At 43.7% G+C, this 20,664-nt stretch overlaps 1 protein-coding gene across 1 annotated transcript in view; it reads left to right on the forward strand.

The window, feature by feature from the left end:
- col16a1 (collagen, type XVI, alpha 1) overlaps positions 1 to 20,664 on the forward strand; it is a 414,952-nt gene that overhangs the window by 127,452 nt on the left and 266,836 nt on the right. The window contains exons 20-21 of the mRNA XM_063033604.1: positions 3,432 to 3,467; positions 6,083 to 6,187. Coding sequence (XP_062889674.1) covers positions 3,432 to 3,467; positions 6,083 to 6,187 — 141 coding nt within the window. The remainder of the gene's footprint in view (positions 1 to 3,431; positions 3,468 to 6,082; positions 6,188 to 20,664) is intronic.

Raw genomic sequence — 20,664 nt, forward strand, 5'->3', positions numbered from 1 at the left:
AGATTTGACAGAGGAATGGAAAATTAAATGGGATTAATGCAAGCAGGCTTTATCTGCTGAGGTTGGGTGTGACTAGACTAGAAACAGAGTCATGGGTTAAGGGTGAAAGGTGATATGTTTCAGTGAAACAGGAGGGGGAACTTCTTCACTCAGAGTGTGGTGAGAGTGTGGAATGAGCTGCCAGTGGAAGTTTGATTTTAACATTTAAGAGAGGTTTGGATGGGAGGGTTACAGAGGACTACGATCCCGTTGTGGGTTGATGGAACTAGGCAAAGTAATAGTTCAGCATGGACCTAAATGGGCTGGAGTGTCTATTTCTGTGCTGTGGTGCTCTATGATTCGAATATTTCTTGGACTCTTCACTATCCCTGCACTTAGTCTGTATGCTGGGGCATGGTAAAGTGGAGCCTGCTCTAGGAGTGTGTGAAAGAGGGATTATTACACTCTCGATTATCTCCCTGATCAATGGTATGTGTCAGGAAGGAACAACATCAGTGTATGCAACGTTGGGTATGCACACTGTGTGCGGTAGGCTGTAGCTGATCTCATTGCTTCACCATGGAGAATGAAAGACTATAAGACATAGGAGCACAATCAGACCATTTGGCCCATTGAGTCTGCTCTGTTCTGCCATTCCATCAGGGCTGATTTATTATTCCTCTCAACTCCATTCTCCTGCCCCCTCTCTGTAACCTTTGACGTTCTGACTAACCAATGTCCCCTTGAAGTATACCCAATGACTTGGCTTCCACAGCTGTATGTGGCACTGAATTCACCAGGTTCACTACCATCTGGCTAAAGAAATTCCTCCTCATCTCTATTCTAAATGGACATCACTCTGTTCTGAGGCTTCACCCTTTGGTCCTAGTCTCTCCCACTACAGGAGATATCCTCTCCACATGCTCTCTATTTAGGCCTTTCAATACTCAAATGGTCTCAATGAGATCCCCCTTCCCCCGGAAATTTCCCCTGGGATCAATAAAGTATGACTATGACTATTCATTCTTCTAATCTCCAGTGAGTTCAAAGTTCAAAGTAGATTTATTATCGAAGTATGTATGTATGTATACAACCTTGAGATTCGTGTCCTTACAAGCAGCTGCAAAATAAAGAAACCCAATAGAACTCATTAACAAAAAGACCGTCAAACACCCAACGTGCTGGAAAAAACAAAGTAAGTAACTAACACTGAGAACTGAAGTTCACAAAAGTGAGTCTGCAGCCACGAAGCCGATCACAGCTGATCCAGGAGCCCGTTAGTTGCAGACTACAGCCTTAGTTCAGCACAGAGATGAGTAAACGTCCTGGAGCAATGAGCTGAACACTGGCCATCTGTTGCCTCCAGCCACAACACCCTGACCTTTTCAATCTGGCCCAGTGCTTATCACTCTCGGACCTGGGCATAGCCACTTTGATGCACTGTCAGAGCTGGGTCCCGCTGGCTCAATTCAGCCCATATTGACCTTCTCAATCGGCCCAGTGCTTAAATGGGCCAAACAGTGGGTCGTTCATCGCTCTGGGACCTGGGCCCTGCTGCTTCAATACACTCTCAGGCCCTGGACCCACTACCTCGATTCAGGCAATACTTGACCTCAGGTCAGAGCCATCAAAAGCTCCTCATACCTGGTATCATTCTTGTGAACCTCCTCTGGACCCTCTCCAATGCCAGCACATCTTTTCTTTGATAAGGGGCCCAAAACTGCTCACAATACTCCAAGTGCAGTCTGACCAATGCCTTATAAAGCCTCAGCATTACACCCTTGCTTTTATATTCTGGTCCTCTTGAGCTGAATGCTAACATTGCATTTGCTTTCCTGACCACCAACTCAACCTGCAAGTTAACATCCTGTTTACAGTCTCCCAACTCCCTTTGTGCCTCTTATTTTTGAATTTTCTCCATGTTTAAAAAAATAGACAACTCTCCTTTGTCTATCCTGTCTGTTATTCCCTCAACGAATTCCAACAAATTTGCCAGGCAAGATTTCCCCGTAAGGAATCTATGCTGACTTTGGCCTATTTTATCATGTAGCCCAAGTATCCCAAAATGTCACCCTTAATGATGGACTCCCAACATCTTCCCAACCACTGTCCAGGCCTTTCTTCTGCCTCCCTCTCCTTTTAAAGAGTGGAGTAATATTTGCCACTTTCCCTTCCAGAGTCTAGAAAGGTCATTACTAATGCTTCCACAATCTCTTCAGCTACCTCTTTCAGAGCCTTGAGGTGTCCATTTGGTACAGGTAACATTGTCGAGTGAAATACCTTGGCCACTGGTCTTATTCTTGGATTGTCTTCAGAATCAGGTTAATTATCACTGATAAATATTGTGAAATTTGTTGTTTTGTGCCAGCAGTACAGAGCTAATACATAAAAATATACTACAAATTACAAAAAGCAATATTTTATAAGTAGTGTCTCTGGCTTTATGGACTGTTCAGAAATCTGATGGAGGAGGGGAAGAAACTGTTCCTAAAATATTGAGTGTGTTTTCAGGCTGCTGTACCTCATTCCTGATGGTAATGAGAGGTGGGTACATCCTGGGTGGTGATGTGACCACTTAGAATGCTCTCTAAGGTCTGTTAATATGAGTGACTTGCATAGCCATTACCATGTCATTTCCACATTGAGAATGAAGGGAAAGGCAGATAATTTGTCAGCTATTAGGCCTCTGCATTTCTGGCACCAGTCCACTTTACACCGGTATTCAGTTCCACTGCTTCGTCTGATGGCTCTGAACATAAGAGTCCAAAACCATCACTTCAGCTGCTGTACAGCCTAACCCTCAGGCACATTGTGTGACATAGAAAACAAGCAATTAGGTTACCCAATCCCCGCTGCATCAAACTAGCTTGTTGAGTAGTCCTAATGCAGGATTAAAAGCCACAAATAAATAGTGGGACTAGAATGGTGCTGTTACTGTGAAGTTAAACTCAGCCTGTGGGGTTTCCAGATACCAGAATGTTGCTGGCCAATAGCGCCAGCACTCGTACACCCACTCCTGGTAGTGGTTTGTTGGTCTTCCAGTGATTTCTCCATGGCATCCTCAGGGAAGGGTGAGGGATGAGGGCTGGGATGTTAATTACAGAGGTGATCTTCTAACCCAAATTCCATCTGCAAGTTGACAATGTCATCAGGTATGCAAGTCACATCATTAATTGGGTTAATCTGATAGAACATGTCACTGATGGGCTGGAATTCAACAGAAGTAGACACAAACTTTACAAAATTTGCATAAACTGTTTATACATAAGCTTTATACATAAATAACTATATCTAAATTCTAGTCTTTACATGTTCATGAAGTGCTGTGGAATGGAGATTTCACTCTAACTGTTTGTGTGGACGGCAAGTAGGTTTGAGTGTTTGTTGTTAAAGGTTTCCCAGCTCCTCTGAGATTGGGGCGTGAACACACCTTGGTGTTTTCTCTTTGACAGGGTAAACCTGGATTGCCTGGGCCAAAGGGAGAAAAGGTGAGTCACTTTAGCTTCAACCAGGTGTGTCTGCAATCAGAGGAAGTGTCAGACAGCCTTGACCCCAGTGGTAGTCAGGGATGGGTGGCTACAGAGGGGCTGTGGGGAGAAAAAAGTAGAGAATGGGATTGATGGTAATGTCAGTATTGATACAGAGTTGATGAACCCAATGGTCTCTCTCTCTGAGCTGCCCAGTGTTGGCAGTGATTGGATTTACCCAATGGCCTCTCTCTGGGCTGCCCAATTCTGTGATTCAGTTCAATTCAACTGTGGATACTTCTGTTTCATAGAACTCCCCACCGTGAGATCAGAATCAGTTTGTACGGGGATTGAACAGACTCTGTCCAAAGCTCACTCACTGGGTGTTCTGTGGTGTGGAAGTGGGTGGCCTCATGATCTGGTGCTGACCAAGGTCCCAGAGGTGCTGGAGCAGATTCTAAGATACAGTGCTTTGAAAAAGTACTCAGCCCCCACAACTATTTTTATACTTTACTGCCTTATTTTCAAAATATAAAATATAATGAGTAGGATTTTTTGAGCTAATCTACAAAACACTGAGCATCTTGTTAAATTAAAAGAAAAATTCCAAAACTTGTCAAGAATTTACTGAAAATTAAAAACCAAAATTTTGAGGCTGAAAAAGTATTCATCCCCTTTGTAATTACTACACTAAATTTCGTACTTTACCAACTCACCCAAATTGTTGGTGTAGAAAATTGGAGGATCACCTGTAAGAGTAGCATCATGCTATAGAGCTGAAATCTGGTCAGGATTGATGGGAAAGTGAATACAGAGAATACAGAGAAATCCTTGATTAAAACCTGCTAGCCTCTGCCAGAAGCTTAAACTGGGGAGGAAATTCATCTTTCAGCAGAACAATGACCAAAAGTACACTGCCAGAGCAACCATGGAGTGAGTTCAAATGAAGAAAATTGATACCCTTGAGTGACCCAGTCAAGAGTCATGACCCTAACCTGATCGAACATCTCTGGATAGACCTCAAGAACTATCCACTGCTGCTCCCTAACAAACCTGGCACAGCTTGAGCAATTTTGCAAGGAAGAATGAACAAATCCTGCTTCATCATGTTGTGCAAAGCTAATAGAGACTTATTCATAAAGACTACTGGCTATAATAGCTGTGAGTTCAACTAAATTCTGAACAAAGGGGGATGAATGCTTTTGTACTGCTGACATTTTAGTTTTTGAATTTTTAGTATATCATGCTTTACAATTTTCCTTGTGTCTTGGGCTCTACAATGAAAAAAGAGCATGTAATTCAAAATAACAATTCACATTTAAATTGATCAAAATCCCGGGCTGTAATATTCATATTACCGGAATACTTTTTCAAGGCACTGCAGTTCCTGTCCTCATGATTCTGGTCCACAGCTTCTTGTGGAAATGAATCAGAGGAGTACAGCATCCCAGTAATCTGTAACAAGCCTTGTGGTGGAACAACCTACCAGGACATTCCATCCTGGTTCACAGGGTCACTTGGCTAGCAAATGGGAGAAAATCATTCTTGGAGAAGAAAATTGGTAATTGTGCTAAAAATGGTGGTTGTGTCTAGCTAACTTAAGATCCACATTCCCATCAAAATCTTAACCCACCCTGCTCCAAACCCATTATCAGCAACAGACTGTGATGTTGGTTGTGGAGATGCCTTACTTGCCAGGATGGATTCTTCACCGTGGGCTGGAAGGGCATAAGAAATAAGAATATAAGGAATAGAATCAGGTCAATTGCGGTTAGATACCTGTTCAGGAAGATCATGCTTGCTGCTTTCTCAGCTGCTCCTTATTGTATATCTCAAATCCATTAATATCCACCAACCCATTGGTACTCCCCTTGTATATACTCTGCAACTGAGGTTCCTCAACCAGCTGGGGTGAAGAATTCCGCCAGTTGGCTATACCCTAGCTGCAAAAATTTTATGTTGCTTCTGTCCTGAATAGCTGATCCTTCAGTTTTGGAAAATGACCCTGGTCCAAGTCACCCCAGCCTTGCAAAATCCAATCAGAATGTCACAGCAAACTCATGCTTCATACTCAAAGGAGTATCGAGCTGAAGAAGGTATCCCTGACCATATCAAGATGACATGTCAGAAGATGAGGCAGATAATAATTGGATATAAGTTGATTGGAAAATGGGGAAAACTTTTCGTCTTAATCTTTAGATCATTTCTTGTTTTCCCTTATGTTAAGGGGCCACATACAAAAGGGAACTCCCAAACATCAACATAGCCACCTGCTTCCATTCAGACATACTCCAGCCAGGGCCCCTGAAGAAATGTGGACTTCTACCACTGTGGCTACTTGCAAATATGGGGTCCAGCCAGCAGTTGTATTTACAGTATGTATAGAACCCTTAATCTGATGAATTGAGGAGAGTGTTGCATACTTGAATATTATTAAAGGACCCAAAATGCTCTTTGTTCTTCACAACTTAGCTGGGTCCTTTCTTTCATCCACTCACCTTCTTCATAAAAATGCCCCTCCCCGCCACCTCTTCCTCCCTCACCTCATATTCCCACCACATCTGAATGAGGCCATGCAGAATGCATGGAAGGGATGTTTGCAATCTGCAGTCACTAATAGCCAACTGTGTCCACAGGGAGACCAGTGTGGACTTTGTCCTTCAGACAAAAAAGAGCAAGGTGGTGAGAGCAAGCAGGATACAGCCTACAACATGAACTCACACCCTGTGGGGCTCAAGCAGGTGAGTGTTGGTAGTCATATCGGAGTATGCATGGTTAAGGCTGGGCGTTCCTACTTGTATGTCAAATGTGTTAAAGAAATCAGATTGCATGTTTATGTTTACACATTTATTAAAGAAATCACTATTGACTATAACGTGATTATAGTTGATTATTATTGGAGATGTACTTGAGAGAGCCCACAAGCAAAATCTTGGAGGCTGGAAAAGCTGTGGCAGGGGCATGTTAATGATTATCATTCCATGGCCACCCCACAGCCAGTTACATTAACCTAGCACCTGACATTTCCAGTTTCCTTTTACCTGTACTTCCTTACAACCAAGGAGTTTGTTGAGACCATGCTGTTTCACAGAGTAATTCCACTCTGCGGTAGCTTCCCTATAAAAACCCATTCTCCTCATATTCCCACCAACAGTCCTCAAATTCTACCACTAACTACACATTGTGGGAAGATAAACATCAGCCATCTCCAATACAGCTTGTCCTTGGGCTGTTGGGGGAATCGCTGGAAAAAAACCCAAGGTTAGTACTGAACCCGGGACTCTGGAACAATGAGGCTGTACTCTTCCCACTGTGCCAACGTGTTGTCTTGCTGCTGTCCGTTGTGGCTCTGTTGTTGTTCCTCTGTTACTCTCCCTTGTTCTGTTGCTATTGTTCATTTTGCTGACAGCATCCACTGTTGTCGTTACTCTTACTGCTGCTGTTGCTTTTACAGGAACCATCCTTGAACCATCCACCCTGAAATGTTGGGTGCCCTGTGGTCCTGCTTTTACTCACGCAGACCTAACTTTGGAAGCAGGCAAAGTGATGTGCAAAGTGGCATAATGGGCACTTGAATTCTGTTGATATTCCAGAATGCAATTCAGACCCCTGTGCCCTTCCGGCCCTTTGAGCCACACACCCCTGCACCCCAACAACCCCCAATAAACCCGATGATCCCTAACCTAATCATGGGACAATTCATAAAGACCAAGTAACCTACCTGGAGGACCCAGGGAAAACCCACGCATTTCACAAGTCACAGGCAGAGCAGATGCCAAGTCGTGATGTACCCAAAGAGAATGCTTTCTGTAGTGCATCAATTAAAACATTATAAGGGTTGATGGTGATGTGTCAAATGTGGTTGGCACAGAACATGCTATTGGTGATGTTCACTCCGAGAAACTAGAAGCTTTCAGCTCTCTTAACCAATAGCATGTTTACTTCCCCCTTCCTGAAGTCAATGACCTGCTCTTCTGCTTTGTTGACGTTGAGGGTAAGCTTGTTGACACAACACCCATGTTTCAAAGCTCTCCATCTCCTTCCTGTATTCCAACTCATTATTATTTGAAATACAGTCCACTATGCTGGTGTCGTCTGAAAATTTGTAGATAGAGTTAGAGAAGAGACTGGTCATGCAGTGGTGAGTGTACAGAGAGTAACATAGAAAACCTGCAGCACAATACAGGCCCTTCGGCCCACAATGCTGTGCCAAACATGTACTTACTTTAGAAATTACCTAGGGTTACCCATAGCCCTTTATTTTTCTAAGCCCCAATTTATCTAAGAGTAGAGTAGGGGCTGAAGATTTCACTGTTGAGAAGTTTGGTCCATCTGGATTTGTACACATGAATGTGGTTAAGGAAATAAGCTTTTGGACTTGGTGAATTGAAACAATCTTAGTGATTAGATTTCCATGTCTGCAATTTTACCATGAGGTTTTCTGAGGTCAATTAACATGAAGATGAGTTTTTCAGTTAACCAGTGATGGACTTTGCAGAGACTGGCGATGTGCTCTGCCTTATTTTTATTTCAAAGAAAAAGTTTTGTAGAGATTCAGAATCTCTGTATTCAGCAACTCCCAACAGTCTCAGAGTTCCTTGTGCCAAGTAGGTGAGCTGGAATAGCTGGAGCAGTTGAAGGATGGACAGGAAGCTTCTGAACAATGTCACAGACTAATGGGCTTCAGATGTTCAAATACTTACAGTTTAGAGAGGCTGGTGCTTAGTAAAGCTTTAACTTTTGTCGGGGTACATTCCAGATGGGCATAGATTCCAGGAAACATTTCCACATGTATAGAAGCCCCCGCCTGATCCATTATGTTCATTCTACATTTGCTGTGGCTCAGTCTAAACAGTTATATCTTCATGAATGCATTGGGGAATGAATGATTGTATGAGTACAGAGAACAGGTTCCAGTCCACTTCTGTGGGTGGCTTCCTGCTGTGCTATGTGCAAGTTATACTTTGAACTTTCAAAGCTCATCATTGTTTCACTGGAAGCTATTTGAAGGCTGATTCTTGCTTACAACAAGGGTGTGAGTGAGAAAAGGAACAAAGGTAACCAGCAATAATTAGATGAAGTTGGTAAAAAGCATTCTCCAGCACCACACACAAAATGCTGGAGGAACTCAGCAAGTCAGGCAGTATCTATGGAAGAAAATGAGAGATTGATGTTTTGGGGACTTCATCTGATTGAGGGTCTTGGCCTGAAAAGTGCCCCTGAAAAGTTTCTTAAGTGCCCCTAATGCATCTGCCTTTACACTCATCACTCTGTGTAAAAAAAACTTAACCTCTGGCATCATTATATTAGTTATTTCCTCTTTGGGAAAAAGTCTCTGGCTATCCACTCTATCTATGCCTTGTATCATCTCATACACCTCCATCGAGTTACCTCTCACTCATATTTATTTCAAAGAGAAGGGCTCTAGCTCACTTAACCTATCTTCATAAAACATTCTCTTTAATGCAGGATAATTTTGGTAAATATCTGCATCCTCTATGAAGCTTCCACATCTTTCCTATAAATGAGGTGACTAGAAATTGACACAATATTCCAAGTGTGGTCCACCAGTCTTCTATAGAGCTGCAACAGTATGTTGCCGCTCTTGAAGGCAATACACTGGCCAATGATGGCCACCACACTATATGCCTTCTTAACCACTTGTGTGGCAATTTTGAGGGTTCTATGGATGTGAACCCAAGATCTCTCTGTTCCTCCACACTGCTTTGATCTGTAGTTCAGAGGTCAAAGGTGGATATGTCACAAGAGCAAGGGAGGGTCAGAGCCTGAGGGATGGGATTGAGGTCTCAGATGCTTGTTGAAAGAGTCAGACTGTTTGGGGGGAGTGTGGGACACCTGTACAGGTTATCATCATGAGATCAGTCAACTTCCACAGAACTCAGATTGCAGAGGACGGAAGCAAGCTATTCAACTCAGTCAGTCGGCTCGGTGTTCCTACTCCCCTTAAGTCTCCACTCTCTTCACCTAACCTGTGTCTCCCACAAACAAATAGTGGAGGAACTCAGAAGCATCTGGTGCAGGTCTGCTGAGGGTCTCAGCCGGGAACATCATTTGTTCATTTTTCTCCACAGATTCTGCCTGCCCTGCTGAGTTCTTCCTGCATCCTATATGTGTGTCGCTCATGACTTCCAGCATCTGTAAAACCTCTCATTATCCGTTGAGATTCACATGAACTGATTATCTCCCTAGTGCTCACTCAGTAACATTTCTCCATCTTCTTACAGTAATACTGAGGCATGCAAATGACAAATAGTAGATCAGAAGGACAGAACAATTTATCTTATTTTCATCATTTTATTAAAATAATTGAAACAAACTAAGCGAATTTAAGTATTAGATGGAAGAGTTGTTTACCAGCATTCAGTTAATCTGGAACAGCCTGTCAAGGTGCTGGCCAGAGGTGCAATGGGAAAGGCATGGCAGTATCCAACCCATAGTGTGTTTTGCAAAGGCCTGGAAGGAAGAGCAGAGCTGTGGGTGGCGGGGGGGAATATCAGACTTTGAGCATCTGCTGTGACAATGGAGGGTGTAAAAGGGAGGATTTTCTAAAAAAACAAAATGTGGAAAACTGTAAGGCTTGGAGAAGGGGACAGGTAGGGAATGATCAAAACAGCAAAAGGGGGTGCAAGGAACAAGGCTGCTGGAAGAGCTTCAGAATAACACAGGTCTCCATGGCAGAGAGATGAGAGATGAACAAAAAATTCAATGTAGATTTATTATCAAAGTATGTATGAAGCATACAACCATGAGATTCGTCTTCTCACAGACAGCTATGAAACCTGAAACCACTTAAAAGAAAACCATCAAAGATCAACCACTAAGGTGCCCAACAAACTGCACAAACAGCAAAAAGAAACAAGTGAAAGACACAGAATATTTAAAAAATGCAACCCTCAGAAGTCATCGAAAGAGTCTGGGCATATTTTGGAAAGGTGCAAAAATAACAGGTTGTTATCATGGGTGACTAATATTGATTGGCACCTGATTAGTTCCAATAGTTAGATGGGGCAGAGTTTGTTAAGTGTGTCTAGGGCAGATTCCTGTCACAGTATTTTGACAGGCCGACTAGGGAGAATGCCATACTAGATCTAGTATTAGGTAACAAACCAGGTCAGGTCACAGATCTCTCACTGAGTGAGCATCTAGGGGACAGTGACCACCGCTCCCTGGCCTTTAACATTATCATGGAAAAGGATAGAATAAGAGAGGACAGGAAAAATTTTTAACTGGGGAAGGGCAAATTATGAGGCTATAAGGCTAGAACTTGCAGGTGTGAATTGGGATGATGTTTTTGCAGGGAAATGTACTACGGACATGTGGTCGATATTTCGGGATCTCTTGCAGGATGTCAGGGATAGATTTGTCCCAGTGAGGAAGATAAAGAATGGTAGGGTGAAGGAACCATGGGTGACAAGTGAGGTAGAAAATCTAGTCAGGTGAGAGAAGGCAGCATACATGAGGTTTAGGAAGCAAGGATCAGATGGGTCTATTGAGGAATATAGGGGAGCAAGAAAGGAGCTTAAGAAGGGGCTGAGAAGAGCAAGAAGGGGGCATGAGAAGGCCTTGGCGAGTAGGGTAAAGGAAAACTCCAAGGCATTCTTCAATTATGTGAAGAACAAAAGGATGACAGGAGTGAAGGTAGGACCGATTAGAGATAAAAGTGGGAAGATGTGCCTGGAGGCTGTGGAGGTGAGAGAGGTCCTAAATGAATACTTCTCTTCAGTATTCACCAATGAGAGGGAACTTGATGACGGCAAGGACAATATCAGTGAGGTTAATGTTCTGGAGCATATTGGTATTAAGGGAGAGGTGTTGGAGTTGTTACGATACATTAGGATGGATAAGCTCCCAGGGCCTGACGGAATATTCCCCAGGCTGCTCCACGAGGTGAGGGAAGAGATTGCTGAGCCCCTGGCTAGGATCTTTATGTTCTTGTTGTCCACAGGAATGGTACCGGAGGATTGGAGGGAGGCGAATGTTGTCCCCTTGTTCAAAAAAGGTAGTAGAGATAGTCTGGGTAGTTATAGACCAGTGAACCTTAAGTTTGGTGGGAAAGCTGTTGGAAAAGATTCTTAGAGATAGGATCTATGGGCAGTTAGAGAATCATGGTCTGATCAGGGACAGTCAGCGTGGCCTTGTGAAGGGCAGATCGTGTCAAACAAACCTGATGGAGTTCTTTGAGGTGACCAGGCATATAGATGAGGGTAGTGCAGTGGATATGGTTTACATGGATTTTAGTAAGGTATTTGACAAGGTTCCACATGGTAGGCTTATTCAGAAAGTCAGAAGGCGTAGGATCAATGTTCCATCTAATTTTTAGTAGTCAGTGTGCACAAAAATCTTTTGTGCAAATTTTTTTCCTGTGACAAAAGTATGTGTGCACTGAGTACACACATGGGACAGTTTATGTAGGTTTACAAAATATTTGACATAAAACTGCTCAGAATAACAATAAAATAACATACATATTTAAGTCACTCAGTTATTTTTCTCTCTCGTCTTTAGCATTTACCCATTCTTTGTAAACTCTATTTAGACTAATAGAACTTCCATCCAATTGATAGCTTTTGATTCTCATTAACATATCCAAATAACATTCACCTAAGCCGACACTCACAACATGCTGGAGGAACTCAGCGGGTCGGGCAGCATCCATGGAAAAGATTGGTCGACGTTTCGGGCCGGAACCCTTCGTCAGGACTGTTGGGGGAAGGGGCAGAGGCCCTATAAAGGAGGTGGGGGGGAGGGTAGGAAGGAGAAGGCTGGTAGATTCCAGGTGAAAAACCAGTAAGGGGAAAGACAAAGGGGTGGGGGAGGGGAAGCAGGGAGGGGATAGGCAGGAAGGGTGAAGAAGGAATAGGGGAAAACACAATGGGTAGTAGAAGGAGGTAGAACCAAGAGGGAGATGGTAGGCAGCTGGGGGAGGGGGCAGAGTGACATAGGGTTAGGTGAAGGGAGGGGGAGGGAATTACCAGAAGTTGGAGAATTCTATGTTCATACCAAGGGTCTGGAGACTACCTAGATGGTATATGAGGTGTTGCTCCTCCAACCTGAGTTTAGCCTCATCATGGCAGTAGAGGAGGCCATGTATGGACATATCTGAATGGGAGTGGGAAGCAGTGTTGAAGTGGGTGGCTACTGGGAGATCCTGTCTGTTTTGGCAGACGGAGCAGAGGTGCTCGACGAAGCGGTCCCCCAATCTGCGTCGGGTTTCACCGATGTAGAGGAGGCCGCACGGGGAGCACCGGATGCAATAGATGACCCCAACAGACTCACAAGTGAAGTGTTGCCTCACCTGGAAGGACTGTTTGGGGCCGTGAATGGTGGCAAGAGAGGAGGTGTAGGGACAGGTGTAGCACTTACGCTTACAGGGATAAGTGCCAGGTGGGAGATCCGTGGGGAGGGACGTGTGGACCAGGGAGTCGTGGAGGGACCGATCACTGTGGAAGGCGGAGAGGGGTAGAGAGGGAAAGATGTGCTTAGTGGTGGGGTCCTGTTAAAGGTGGCGGAAGTTGCGGAGGACAATATGTTGGATCCGGAGGCTAGTCGGGTGGTAGGTGAGGACAAGGGGAACTCTGTCCCTGTTGTGGTGGCAGGAGGATGGGGTGAGAGCCGAAGTGGGTGAAATGGAGGAGATGCAGGTGAGGGCATCATTGATGACAGCAGATGGGAAACCACGATCCTTAAAGAAAGAGGACATTTGAGATGTCCTGGAACGGAAAACCTCATCCTCGGAGCAGATGCGGCAGAGACAGAGGAACTAGGAATAGGGAATGGCATTTTTGCATGTGGCGGGGTGGGAAGAGGTATAGTTGAGGTAGTTATGAGAGTCAGTGGGCTTGTAGAAGATGTCACTGGACAGTCTGTCTCCAGAGGTGGAGACCAAGAGATCGAGAAAGGGGAGAGAAGTGTCTGAGATAGACCAAGTGAATTTGAGGGCTGGGTGGAAGTTAGAAGTAAAGTCAATGAAATTGATGAGCTCAGCATGGGTGCAGGAAGCAGCACCAATGTAGTCGTCAATGTACTGAAGGAACACTCAACACGCTGGAGGAATTCAGCAGGTCGGGCAGCATCCGTGGAAAAGATTGGTTGACGTTTCAGGCCAGAACCCTTCATCGGGACTGTAGAGGGAAGGGGCAGAGGCCCTATAAAGAAGGTGGGGGGAGGGTGGGAAGGAGAAGGCTGGTAGGTCCCAGGTGAAAAAACAGTAAGGGGAAAGATAAAAGGGTGGGGGAGGGGAAGCAGGGAGGTGATAGGCAGGAAAGGTGAAGAAAGAATATGGGAAAGCACAATGGGTAGTAGAAGGAGGCGGAACCAAGGAGGTGGTAGGCAGCTGGGGGAGGGGCAGAGTGACATAGGGATAGGGGAAGGGAGGGGGAGGGAATTTCCAGAAATTGGAGAATTCTATGTTCATACCAAGGGGCTGGAGACTACCTAGACGGTATATGAGGTGTTGCATACTAAGGGGCTGGAGACTACCTAGACAGTATATTAGGCAACACCTCATATACCATCTAGTTAGTCTCCAGCCCCTTGGTATGAACATAGAATTCTCCAACTCCCTGTAATTCCCTCCCCCTCCCTTCCCCAACCCCATGTCACTCTGCCCCCTCCCCCAGCTGCCTACCACCTCCCTCTTGGTTCCACCTCCTTCTACTGCCCATTGTCTTTACCCATATTCTTTCTTCACCTTTTCTGCTTCCCCTCCCCCACCCCTTTATCTTTCCCCTCACTGGTTTTTCACCTGGAACTGACCAGCCTTCTCCTTCCCACCCTCCCCCCACCTTCTTTATAGGGCCTCTGCCCTTTCCCCCTACAGTCTTGACGAAGGGTTCCGGCCCGAAACGTCGACCGATCTTTTCCACGGATGCTGCCCGACCTGCTGAATTCCTCCAGCGTGTTGTGAGTGTTGCTTTGACCCCAGCATCTGCAGATTATTTTGCGCTTACGATTCACCTAAACAGTTTCTCAGCTTGTTTTTGAGTTGATTCATTAGGCTAAAACCTCGCTCACAGTCCGCACTAGACGCAAGAAAGGTTCCCCCAATGTCCATCAACTGTACAAGGTCACAAAACTGTTCATTTTGAAGTACAAATGCCACCATTTGAGCAAAGTTTGAAATCAGTTTGGATTTAATTTTTTCTTGCACAGAAAATTTGAAATTATTAACCTGTCTAACTATTACAGTATTTTCAGCTAGAAAATCATGACATTTTAGATACAAGGCATTAACTTGTTCATTGCCAAATGTGAAGTCACAATCTGCAATTGCGAAGAAATCAAAAGCTGACCATTCTTGTACCTCATCTTCAGGAAACCTTTCTTCTAAATGAACACAAAGACTATTTATAAAAGTCAACAGCAAACTTGTATCTACTGTGACGTTTTCTTCATGTTGTTAGCTTAGCAAAACTTTAACTTTGTCACTCCACGAAACATGGTCTCCCAGATCCTGGAACAAGAAAGGTGAGGTGACATGCATTGTGGTATTTGAAAAGCCGACTAGTTAACAGAAACATTTAGATCAAAGATTATTTTCAATAAGTATAATTATTAATTACATTATTTTAGGTAACTAACCTTTTGTGCGCACATTAATTTCCTTTGTGCGCTGGTTGAAAAACATTTGTGCGCGTGCACAGCTTAGAGGGAACATAGCGTGGGATCCAGGGAAGTTTGGCCAGGTGGATTCAGAATTGGCTTGCCTGCAGGAGGTTGTGGTGGAGGGAGTACATTCGGATTGGAGGGTTGTGACTGGTGGTGTCCCACAAGGATCGGTTCTGGGACCTCTACTTTTCATAATTTTTTATTAACAACCTGGATGTGGGGGTAGAAGGGTGGGTTGGCAAGCTTGCAGACAACAAAGGTTGGCGGGGTTGTAGATGGTGTAGAGGATTGTCGAAGATTGCAGAGAGATATTGATAGGATGCAGAAGTGGGCTGAGAAGTGGCAGATGGAGTTCAACTCAGAAGTGTGAGATGATACACTTTGGAAGGACAAACCCCAAGGCAGAGTTCAAAGTAAATGGCAGGATACTTTGTAGTGTGAAGGGGCAGAGGGATCTTGGGGTACATGTCCACAGATCCCTGAAAGTTGCCTCACAGGTAGATAGGGTAATTAAGAAAGCTTATGGGGTGTTAGCTTTCATAAGTCAAGGGATAGAATGTAAGAGTCACGAGGTAATGATGGAGCTCTATAAAACTTTGGTTAGGCCACACTTGGAGTACTGTGTCCAGTTCTGGTCGCCTCACTATAGGAAGGATGTGGAAGCATTGGAAAGGGGACAGAGGAGATTTACTAGGATACTGCCTGGTTTAGAGAGTATGCATTATGATCAGAGATTAACTGAGCTAGGGCTTTACTCTTTGGAGCAAAGGAGGATGAGAGGAGACATGATAGAGGTGTACAAGATATTAAGAGGAAAAGATAGAGTGGACAGCTAGCACCTCTTCCCCAGGGCACCACTGCTCAGTACAAGAGGACATGGCTTTAAGGTAAAGGGTGGGAAGTTCAAGGGGGATATTAGAGGAAGTTTTTTTTAAACTCAGAGAGTGGTTGGTGTGTGGGATGCACTGCCTGAGTCAATGGTGGAGGCAGATACACTAGTGAAGTTTAAGAGACTACTAGACAGGTATATGGAGGAATTTAAGGTGGGGTTTATATGGGAGACAGGGTTTAAGGGTCAGCACAACATTGTGGGCCAAAGGGCCTATACTGTGCTGTACTATTCTATGTTCTATATTCAGTTCAATCCAGTGTTGTGCCATTTGTTATCTGTAGCCACCCTGATCAAAATCACACAAAATAGCAACAAAAAAAAGCAACCAGAAACAGAAACACATCATAACATGAACCACAGAGCCCAATCCACAAATCGTGTCAATTAAACCTTGCCCAAGACCCAGGACTCCAGCACCATCCTCCAACAGCATTGAGGGAAAGAGAAAGACCATTCAAATGCCAGGAACTTCAGCTGGGAGCAGCGAGTGAGAGGGAGAAAAAGACTGTCACACACAGACACTTTCCTCCGGGGCCATCCCAAGCAGGAGGTTGGTAGACAGAGATGAACACCTGATCACTTTCTATTCTCACCTCATGATTTCAGTCTTCCTTGTTTTAATTGGCAATATCAGCAAAAAATGGAATTGATCAGTCAATTATGGGCTCAAATCCTATCTCCAGACTTCTTGGCCTCGAGGCTGCACGCTTTACTGGAAAGCTCACTTAACCCTCAGAGATATCAGTTGACTGTCAGTGCTGGAGCAGGGATCCAATTACAGGCCCAGTACTGTGCACACAGTGATATTAATTGAGTAACAGATCCCATGGTGCAAACAAAGTCAGCATCAAAGTTCAGGCAGAGATCAAAACATTCAGAGAAATCCAAAAACCAGAGTTGATATTCAGACAGACAGACAGTACAGGTGCAAAAAACACAGGACTGAAATACACTGAGCAATAAACAGAGAGGCAGTTGATAGGTGGAGCACAATGAAACACAGGTGGCAGCAATACAGGTAATAATGAGAAGTAGATGAGAGACCGAGTACTTAGTAATACAGGAGCCAGAATAGAGCAGACCCCAAAGTGGGTGTTTGAAAAAGCTGATTGGGGTAAGTTCCAGAAGTTGAGTGAAGAAGGGTTGACAAAGATTGATATTTCTGGAAATGTAGATGAATTAAACAGTCAGGTGATTTCAGCAATTATCATGGCAGCAGAAGGATCTATACCTAGGAGTAAAAATAGGATGAATAGAAAACTAGTACCATGGTGGACAGAGGAATGTTGTCAGGCTGTAAAAAACAGAAATAGAGCATTCAGGCTAGTTAAAAGAACCCATAATATGCAGCATTTGGTTCAATATAAGAAAGCACAGGCAGTGGTGAGAAGAACTATACGTCAAGCTAAAAGGGCAAGTTGGAGGAGTTTTTGTGACAAGGTAGGAAGAACAACACCTGTGGGGGAGAGATGGGGAATGATTAAGAGGATGGGAGGAGATAGAAGGGAATGGGAATATCCAGTAATGATATCTGAGGAGGAAACTGCAGTCTCCAGTAGGGATAAGGCTGAGGTCATGGCCAAGTCATTTGTACTGATACACAGTTCAGAAAATTTGTCAGAAGAAGGGAAAGAATAATGAGCCAACACCCAGGTGTGTTAAGCAGGAGGGAAGGAACAGATGATATAATTGATGATCCATTTACATTAGCAGAAATGGTGAGAGCAATAAAGAGATTGAGACCAACCTCCCCAGGGAAAGATCTGATATGCTCTGTGATGCTAAAAATTCTAGGAGAAGGAGTGCTCTTGAAGTTGCTGCATTTTTATAACAGAGTGTGGGAGGAGGGAAGATTACCAAGTGCATGGAAAGAAGCAGTAGTAATTCCAATAAGGAAGCCTGGCAAGGATCTGTCAAAACCCACTAGCTACAGACCAATTGCATTAACATCAAGTATATGTAAGATAATGGAAAGGATGATAACAGAAAGGTTATCATATGAGCTTGAGAAAAGGGGAATGCTGGCAAGTTATCAGAGTGGTTTTAGAAAGGGAAGGAATTCCATGGACTCAGTGATTATGTTAGAGACTGAAATAAGGAAGGCCCAGGCAAATAGAGAGTCAGTAGTGGCAGTGTTCTTTGACATTGAAAAAGCCTATGATATGATGTGGAAGGAAGGATTATTAATTAAACTGCACAAGATGGGGGTTGGTGGGAGAGTTTTTAATTGGATTAAAGATTTTTTGTTTGGTAGAAAAATTCAAGTTCGGATTGGATCAGAATTATCAAAACAGTACATAGTGGAAAATGGCACACCTCAAGGTAGTGTGATTAGCCCATTACTTTTCATCATTATGATCAATGATGTCTTCACAAAGGTACCAGTGGATATAGGTAGGTCACTGTTTGCGGATGATGGGGCCTTGTGGAAAAGAGGCAGGAACATGGACTATATAATCAGGAAACTACAAGAAGCAATTGAAGTGGTGGAGTGGGGTTATGATTGGGGATGTAGATTTTCAGTAGATAAAACTCAAACTGTATTTTTTACCAGGAAAAGGGTTGAGGTAGGGAAGAAGTTAAGGATGTATGGGGTTGAATTAGAAAGGGTTGCATCATTTAAATTTCTGGGAGTTATATTTGATTCACGATTAACATGGGCAGACCATATCAGGAAAGTTGAGGAGAAATGTAAAAAAGTAATAAATGTGATGAGATGTTTGACTGGTAGGGAATGGGGAGCAAGTTGTTCAGCTTTGAAGAGAATGTATGTGGCTTTAGTAAGATCTGTATTGGATTATGGAAATATAGTATATGGATCAGCAGCTAGGTCTCTTATAAGGAAACTGGATGTGATTTAGGCTCAGGCCTTGAGAGTGTGCAGTGGGGCTTTTAAAACGTCACCAGTGTCAGCCCTACGGGTAGAAATGGGAATAATGCCTTTGGAACTAAGAAGGATGCAACTGATGGCAAACTACTGGGCTAACTTGCAGGGGCACAATGATTGTCACCCTACTAAAGGAGTGTTGCAGGAGTGCTGGGAAAATGGGAGGTTTCAGAGGGATACCTTTAGTCGGGTAGGGAATGATATCGCAAAAGAATGTGGAGTGTTTGATCTGAGGATAAGTCCTTCAGTAGTTTATCCGGTTGTAGCTCCATGGAAACTTGTATGGCCTGACATAGACTGGCATTTGTTAGAGGTAAAAAGGAAAGAAAGGTATAAAACAGATTTGGTAAATGCATTTAACTGTCATGTGATGGAAAAGTATAGTGATTATACTCACATTTATACAGATGGTGCGAAGGAACTTGAAACAGGAGTGACAGGGTTTGGGGTGGTAATACCAGCAAAAGAAATTGGAATCAGCAGAAGAACATCTAATAAGTTAGGGGTGTTTACAGTGGAGATGCTGGCAGTGTTGGTTGCGTTGCAATGGGTGCAGAAAGCCAGACCATCCAAAGCATTGATATGTTCAGATTCATCCTCAGTTCTAGCAAGTTTAAGGTCTTTTCACACAAACAGTCGGCAAGATGTACTTTATGAAGTCCTTCGGTTAGTTACAAGAATTGCAAATCAGGGAGGTCAGGTAAAATTTCTATGGGTTCCAGCACATGTAGGGGTGAAGGGGAATGAGAGGGTGGATGAGTTGGCAAAGAAAGAAAATGTGGAAATGCACATTAGTATCAGTAAAGCAGAGGTTAAGTGTGTAATCTGGGAAAAAGTCAACCGAATGTGGCAAGAAAGAAGGGACAGGGAGGGGAAAGGGAGGCATCTATATCAAATGTAAAAGAGTGTTGCAGTTACTATGGTAAGTAATGGAAACAGAAGAGAGGAGACGTGTGGACTAGGTTAAGGCTGGGACACTGTGCATTAAACAAAACATTGAAAATGATAGGGAAACACCAGACAGGATTGTGTGAGGAATGTCAGGAAGAGGAGTCAGTAGAACATGTAGTTCTGAGTTGCAGGAAGTATGGGATACAGAGGGAGATGATGAGAATTAAACTAAGGGAGTTGGGGATGCAGGAATTCACATTAAAAGGGTTGCTGGGCATGGGTGAGAGAGCACAAGTCCGGGTATTTTTAGTGTTTTTAAGGGGTACAGGGGTTTTTTATAGAATATGACGAATAAACAGGAATAGGATACTAGGATGGTCAAAGATGGGAGGGTGAAGTGTGTGTGTGTGTGTCTGGAGCAGAGGGTGGCGGTAATGCACCATTAAGCTGGATGCCAACCGCCGTAAAACAAGATACAGACAGACAGAGTAGAGCAGGAGTGGGGCTGGAAAAGAGGATGAAACATCAAGTATATATTAAGGCAGGTACAAAAGGCTTTAAGATCAGTTGAAAACTAGGCTAATAAATGGGGTTTCAGGATTTCTGCTTCTTAGTTCAAATACATGATTTTTGGCTTAGAAGAAAGATTCCTGATTGTGAATTGTGTCTATATGATTCTCCACTAGGAAGAGGCAAAGTATTCAAGTTTTTAGGTGTCTGGTTTGATGAAAGACTTACTTGGAGGGTTCATATAGACAAAACAATTGGAAAATGTGAGGAAGTTTTAAATATTATGAGAAGTATTGCTGGATGTGACTGGAGAGTAGGATGGGAAACTATGTATTTAATATATCTAGCTATGATTAGATCAGTTATAGATTATGGTTATATTGTTTATGGTTTTGCTGCTATGGCAGTGC

This window comes from Mobula hypostoma, chromosome 26 (genome assembly GCF_963921235.1).
Source record: "Mobula hypostoma chromosome 26, sMobHyp1.1, whole genome shotgun sequence".
Lineage (NCBI taxonomy): Eukaryota > Metazoa > Chordata > Chondrichthyes > Myliobatiformes > Myliobatidae > Mobula > Mobula hypostoma.